The sequence below is a fragment of the Populus euphratica genome, unplaced genomic scaffold (assembly GCF_000495115.2).
Source record: "Populus euphratica unplaced genomic scaffold, PopEup_1.0 scaffold4.1, whole genome shotgun sequence".
In the NCBI taxonomy this organism is placed as follows: domain Eukaryota; kingdom Viridiplantae; phylum Streptophyta; class Magnoliopsida; order Malpighiales; family Salicaceae; genus Populus; species Populus euphratica.
The window spans coordinates 213,301-220,652 of record NW_011499859.1 but is presented as its reverse complement, the minus strand read 5'-3'; the positions used below and the strand labels follow the sequence as shown (position 1 = coordinate 220,652).

The 7,352-nt window shown below is 34.4% G+C and overlaps 1 protein-coding gene across 2 annotated transcripts; it reads right to left on the bottom strand.

Moving 5' to 3' along the window:
* Nucleotides 1-311: 311 nt before the first annotated feature.
* Nucleotides 312-6,953, bottom strand: PTAC14 (plastid transcriptionally active 14). Of its 2 annotated transcripts, none has more exons than XM_011024009.1 (13): nucleotides 6,806-6,953; nucleotides 6,515-6,709; nucleotides 6,129-6,266; nucleotides 5,760-5,885; nucleotides 5,395-5,523; nucleotides 4,457-4,546; nucleotides 4,189-4,339; nucleotides 2,766-2,875; nucleotides 2,188-2,259; nucleotides 1,672-1,777; nucleotides 1,361-1,561; nucleotides 900-942; nucleotides 312-816 (listed from the first exon to the last, which is right to left on the bottom strand). In XM_011024009.1, exons 1-13 carry the CDS (start codon nucleotides 6,860-6,862, stop codon nucleotides 738-740), a joined length of 1,497 nt encoding a protein of 498 aa, XP_011022311.1. In that variant the 5' UTR covers nucleotides 6,863-6,953; the 3' UTR covers nucleotides 312-737. The 2 variants fall into 2 exon arrangements, with proteins under 2 accessions (XP_011022311.1, XP_011022312.1); XM_011024010.1 differs by having other exon boundaries at nucleotides 1,361-1,558.
* Nucleotides 6,954-7,352: the final 399 nt, after the last annotated feature.

The following is a 7,352-nucleotide window of genomic DNA, read 5'->3' as shown; positions in this document are numbered from 1 at the left end:
ATTAACTTTTATTTAATAAACCATTCCACTACTAAAAATACAATTATTATGAAAAAAATAAATTATAAGAACAAGAAAATATAATTTTTTTAACATAATCTTAACTATTGTGTTTCTTATGAATATTTATTTTAATTATTATATAATTAAAATAAAATAAATTCTGAAAAATGACACGTAAATACACAAACATTTTACTAGCATTTTATGTTATAATTTGCTCTCAAAGCTTCCTTGCTACCCCCGCAGCAACAACTCTACTAATTTATATTTTCAAATTGAAAACAGGTATTGGCCCACACAAGAGATTATAAGGTAATATTCCGAGAAAAAAAATCGTAAAAAAGTGTCAAATATGATTACATCCAAAATTAGGTCAAGATAAACCGACTCCCCCAACTCTTGTAGGCATTTTGATTTGGTTTCTGATGGATTTTCTGCAAGCAAAAGTTTGTCAATTGCATCCAAAGGGATCAAAGCACGGTGGTTATACTCTGATAAAATCCAATATTGAGGTTGGTTAATAGCTGCAAATGCTAATTACCAATCCCATTTACATTCATGGCCTGAATCCAGATCGAGACATAGTTGCACACATTTTTGATCATGTCCGAATGCGGGAACGTGGACGACTACAGCGCATGAAAAGCAGTTGATGAACTATGCTTTCGCCATTTGGTGCATCAGAGATGTATAACAAAATTGTCATGACTCAATTGGAAAGGAAAACTCCATGCTTAAAACAGTATGCGCTCTTGATACATTTCCAATGCCTGGACGACCTTCTCAATAAGCAACTTCCGGTGCAGTCTATACCTGTGTAGATTCAGGTTATTTATTTGAAACGAAAAGAATTTCGAAATCAAATGTACTGAGAACAGTATCATATAAAAACATACTTGATTGCAGCTTCGAGGGTCCTCGTCGCTTCTGGCATAGAATCTGTTATGATTGAGAAAAATAGAATTAGTTTTACCGAGAAAAGCCATGCTTGGTACTAAAATCTTCCAGTAGTACAGAAGCTGGTTCAAGATTCCAAAACAAGGAATCCATAATCTGAACTTCTGAAATTTAATAAGTTTTACGAACTGAACAGATCAAAATGAACAGAATATCCCTGAACATTGTGCATTCGGTCAATCCTAACATATCAAGTATCAGTCCAATCATTCTATTGTCACGACTTGAGGATACTGTCTGATAGGGAAATCTAGCACTTAGAGAGAAGACCAACTGCTCCAGTCCTTTGAGAAATTATTTTCAGGATGATAAGCACCTAAATTTAAGATATTTTGCAAAGCTCAAAGGTGGCAGAAGAATCCAATTGGTGTGAAGCATCCAATTAGTTTCAATAATTTACCTAGTATTTTCAGGTCTTTCTTAGAAGTTGTAGGAAATTGTGCTAGCATCTTCTGGCATTCTTCTTGCAACTCCTTCACAGCTTTCCTTTCTATGCTTGGGACAGGAGGCAGATCTCCATCTGACCAAGTGGGCAGCGTTCTTGCTGCTGCTATAACAGCTCCATCAACAAAAGCATCTCCCTCTTTGGATAGCAGACCTGCTAGAAAATTTTCATCTTAACATTTTTGATAAACAGCTAGAGTTCATCCATAGAAATGATAAGTACAGCAAGTTGGTGCAGAGAATATAAGAAAAATACTCAGCCCGTACTGTTATGACAATATTCTTCAGGCAGGCCAGATATATTGAAGACTGACAGGAAAGAATCCAAATGTATGCGTGCATTGCCAGAAAATCGGATTACATCCCAAGGATTCTGAAACATTAAGACAACATTTTGTGTTAATTCTTTGGGGCATTGAGGCCAAAGAATGAGAGTACAGGATTATAATTTGAAGGACTAGCAAACATACAAGAATAACTTTAAGAAAAGAATAGAAGTAACCGCCCATTACATTAAAATGTTCCCTATAAGTTGAAATACAAAGATCCTGATTCAATTGAATACTTCTGTAAACAATTCCACTATGACTTGACAAAAAAGAAAAAAAAAAGACCTTTCTCAAACAAATGGTCCTACACTCATGCTACAAAATTATCATAATAAGCAGAATACTAAATCTAAACCAGGATTCTGGTGGTTTGAAACAATAAATTCCCAAGCCCATCATGCTGTAAACTACAGTATAACTGTCTTCATTTTAGATGGTGCTAAGGGAAAATTACCACTGGCGATGAAAAACCATATCGTTGCATGAACATGTCATTCTTCTGTCCGCTCATGTAATTGACAGTCATCTGTACAAAATTTATGAAACCAACAGGATCATATCCATACTGGAGCAAGTTAAGAATGCACATAATTCTATTCTCTAACTTGCAAAAAAAGTATCGAGGATGTTCATAAGAAGTTAACTAAGTAACCAATTTGAATTACACAATTAAATGAGTATGGGCAGGGACCATAACATCACACAATGCTTCTATTTACAAAAGCTGCTATGACCTTTTCACAACTTGATCCTATAAAAGAAAATCTCAACATTTAGTAATGTTCATGAGCGGTTGTACTAAGATTTTATCCAATAAAAAAAGCAGTGACACTGAATATGGAATTATAAGGATAGCAAAATCTTAAAGTTTCTGAGCAATGAATTTCTCATGCCAATGTAATTCCAAACACAGATTCTAGCATAGTTTTTCAATTTCCAACAATAAGTGTTGTGTATGCATTTCCATGATGGAGATACCAGACCAATTTAAGAATAAAAATCAAAATTTAGGAAAAATATACAGAATCATACCTCTTCTCCTTTCCTTATCTGTTGCCCGGCATTTATCATAACCGCAAGCATGCGATCCTTAAATCGCCAATGGAAAAAACAGTTTGGCTCGAAGGAATGGTTTAGCATGTCTGCAAAATATCACTAGATTTACCTGGCGTAGATATTGGAGAAATTGACAAAAGAGGCAAAGCCCTAGTATTCTACAAAAGGTGATGGAGATATAAAGGGAAATCTAAATGTGGAGGATGTAAATACTAAAATTTTAAGGCCAGAATTCAGGAAAAGAGAAACATCAACTGATCCCAAGAACAAGTCATGGAACTTATGACCAAAAATAGGTATAACATCATTACTTTGCAGACACATATTCTCCATAAACTTCTCCATGTAACTTACTAAAACCATCTCATTGCACAAAGATTGTATGTTCCATATCTCATTAAGAATTAGCGTTAGCATTATGGTTGATTGTATGAACAGTTAAACCACCAAACATTCTAATTTTGAATCTTCAACTATGCAATTTTAATGTGATACCTTTTTTCTAAATTTTGTTAAATTTTGCTGACGTCCCTGTGGAAGCAAATTACAATGGGTCACTTGTACTGGATACCGCATTAAACTTTTGCAAAATACTTTGAAGGATTAGAATGGGAAATTTCAAATTGAAAAATATCTGAAAGATGGCTTATACAATTGACCTTTAACATTAGGGGAAAAATCGACATACATTTTACTTGACATATAGTTCAAGAAGACATGCCATTCTCTTAAACTTTGCCATGAAATATGACTGTTGAGAAAGAAAATTGGAAAATAAAACCATATTTTCAGATTTTGTCAATCTACTAGTACGACTCGACTTCTACCAAAGTTATATTGGCTGTATTAATTTATTTTTCCTATGAAGAAGATGCTGTGAAAATATTGCTAGGCGAAAATTAAGTGCATCCTCATTTTGCGGAGATTAAATGACAGGCTTATGTAATTTCTTCGACATAAAATAAAATATTTTACATTGTGTGCATATAATAGTGGAAACAGATTTCAAGCACCAAAAGCGATAATGCACCTCATAATTTTGCAATAAAGGTCAACAACAGATGAAATGGTGGCTTCACATTTTACATGGGCTGATTTCTCCTCTCTCTCCAATGAAGCAACTAGCTTAAATTAAAACCGTACTGTGTAAATCTGATGATAAAAAGGTAATTGAAAGTAATTTTAAGTCAAATGGTTTAGGATTTAGTGTGCAGGAAACATAGCTTGATAAGTCATTTATCAATATTAGAGGTGCAACCATTTTGTCAATAGGTGTCAATGGGAAACACAAGGATATGTTTAATGCAAACAAGTCTCTATGGTTATAATTTTGTAATGGTATTCCAGTGTGTTATACTAGGTAAAATACTCAGAGAAGTGTTAAAAGATAGAAGCTTACCAGCATAAGGAACCAGCATATTTGTATCTTGAGTTAAAGCACCGACCCTTATTTGCATGTTAATGCACCGTGATTGTGCCATACTAACTGCCCAAATAAATTTCTCAGGATCACGAGCAAGGCGCTTTATTTTGAGTGGAGCACCAGAGTGCTAAGTGGTTTGCATGCATAAACAAGATGTTATTGACGAGATAACATTTTGGCAGTTTATATGATGAAAATAGGATAAGCAACAGCATTAGTTCTTATCAGAAAGATGTTTTTATACCCAATTCTTTTCCCAAAACTCCAAGGCTCGGAGTTGCTGTTTTCTCATAGTTGATGCAAGATTCTCATCCTGGAGCTCCAAAAGGTCCTCCTGTAGCACATATTTGGAAATAGAAATGAGAAACGTGGTTACTGATGCTTTTGTTCAGCAAATAGCTTACACAGAAAACACAGATTAGGAACAAAGCACTGCCAAGGCCTTTCAGAACAATGTGACTCCAATTTGATAACAATTTTATTCATTTTAAATCTTACCATCGACAAAAGCCTGTACCAATAGTATAGTTTCAAGTGCTATTAGAATCAGATGTCCCTTGACAATAATAAGCGTGCAGGTAGCTAACTCTCAAGCTTTGGTGTGGCTTAAATGACAATATAATAGAGCATATAAAAAGAACTCCACAGGCCAAGAACAAAGAGATTGACATGCTACAATGACAAGTTAAAATTTGAATTGTAAATTATAGCATACAGAAGAACTTAAAAAAGTTTTAAGCCATAGCTTTCTCAAAAGATTGTATTGTACGTGCTATCACCTTGAAGAAACATCAGAGATAAGCATCAAAGATTCAAACGGACATTTCATTTGCACATTAAGCATGCACATCAAAAATCAATTTGAGGAGAAGTTTGAGGCATGGGCCCTAACATTGATTAGAGTGAATTTCACTCTCATTGCCTCTGGCTGAGGCTCAGCTTTTTAGTTGTACTCCCAAAACAGACATTAGAACTCTACGTGGACTAGTCTTAGCAGAAGTTCTATCAAAATATAAAAGGAAGACCTTGGCAGTAGGTGATGCCCGGAAGCGACCAATTCTGGAAGTAATTGCTGGTTTAACTAAATAATGGGCATCAATGAATAGTAGAACAAATGGATCATGAAAGCTGGAAGTCACTGTCTTTGATGCCAATCATGAATAATGGAATACTTGCACACACCTCTGTTGCTAGAAGCAAGCTGGGGCACTCATCCGCACTAGGTAAGAAGTCACTGTATAGCTGCCAAAAGTTATCCTCGCAATCAAATGCAAATAAAAGAAGACATGCTAACCGCAGGTCCCAATCTGTCTGGCACAGAGAGATACCTAGGATAAGTACAAGGAAAGAACACAGATAAAGAACAGAAAGATAAATGAATGTCATAAAGTAAGTGAATCATCCCATCAACCAACTGAATGAATGAAATAAAGAATAAACAATAAGCAGTGATCATAATGGAATAGAATGACATAAAAATCATCATTGAAGAATCAAATTAGCATTTAAAATTAGAAAATAAAACCCCAATAGCATGGAAATATTACCTCTGGATCTGTTGAGTTAATAATATCAAATATTGGATGACCCAATGGTATTATATCTGGAAAAAACATCCATGGGAGCTTCTTACTTATATTCAACATCAACTCTATTGGGATTTCCATAACCACCTGTTCATTCACTTACAGAATCACACATCAGAAAACTCACAAAGGGGAGTCCATTTCAGAATTCAGTGGAAGAACAAACCAAGATCCGAATACATTGTATTGGAATACACACAGTGACAAGTTGATTGATAACAGATACAAAGCAAGAAGCATTCACAAACACTGCTGCGTGGAAAAAAGACAGATAACGTACTACTGCTACGAATTAGATTATAACAATTATGATGAAATGAAGCTACTCACCCTTGCACGTCGAAGTGGTTGAACATCTTTGGCAGCATAAACTCCAAATCCATCTGGCCCTTCCTTAAATTCAATTCCATAAGCACGCATACTTCGAGCATAACCTATCCTATAAAAATCAGGGTCTGCTGGTTCCAACTGTCATGAGAGGGGAACACCACGAACATTTCAATTAAAAGGGCTGGTGTGAAATATTTGCCAATTAGAAGAGAAGTGGAGGGAAATAAAAGAAAACAAAAAATACCTTATCATGGAATCTAAATTTGTATGCTTTCTAACAAAAATAATAAAATAGGCACAAAGTAAAGAAATTCAAGAACAAATCATTTAAAATTTCAGAAACTAAAGGGAGAATAAGAAATGAAGAAGAAAGTGAAATTGGGTACCTCAGAGTCAGACTCTTCTTCGACTTTAGGAGGTTGAAGGAGAGGATACGAAGGTATATCAACTGAAAAGGCTTTAATGGGTCTGCTGACACTAGTGGTAAGATTAATGCTGTTTTCCCTGTTTCTGAAGAATGAATATCTGGGTGGTGGTCTTGCTGTCCATCCATGCTGTAATAAAACCTCCTTATCTTTACACTGTTTCTTTCACATAAACATGGCTGCTAGTCAATTCATAGAAATAAATAATATATGAGCAGCAAAGACAGAGAGAGAGAGACAGAGAGAGGGGACCTGAGAGATGGAGAAGCAGTGACTGAGGTGGTGATGTAAAGGAGCAGTAGAGGCCATTTGCTCTGAAAATGCTGCTCTCACTCTCGCACTAGAATAGATATGCCATGTCGCGCTCCTGTGTTGATTCTTTCAACTTAAGTAAAAACGTTATCCACTTTTCATTTCTTCTTTTTCTTACAGCCCGTTGTCTTTATTTTCTTTTAATTATGACTTACGAAAAATATAATTTAAAATATGTTTTTATAAATAACCTTTGACAAAAAAATAGTTTCAAAGGATTTTTAAGAAGCAACTTTTTTTTTTTTGAAGATTGATATATTAAGTTGGAATTCTAATTTATATTTTAATTTTTTATTAAATTAAAATATTGACCTAATTCTCTAACGAATTTTTAACTTAATTTAAAAATTATTTATAACCAAAAAATTAATAATTTTTAAATGAGTTCAAAATTAAAAAAGCTTAAATTAATTTAAAAAATCATATCAAAAGGAACCTGTAAGGTATAAAAAGTATAATTATGGGGAAAAAAAGAATATATTGCATC

Excerpts from the sequence above, each read along its gene's own strand:
- PTAC14 (XM_011024009.1), bottom strand. The coding sequence starts at position 6,862 with ATGGCCTCTACTGCTCCTTTACATCACCACCTCAGTCACTGCTTCTCC. Across the intron at positions 2,876-4,188 it reads TATGCTGGTTCCTTATGCTG|ACATGCTAAACCATTCCTTC; the intron begins GTAAGCTTCTAT and ends GATATTTTGCAG. Across the intron at positions 2,260-2,765 it reads AGATAAGGAAAGGAGAAGAG|ATGACTGTCAATTACATGAG; the intron begins GTATGATTCTGT and ends AATTTTGTACAG.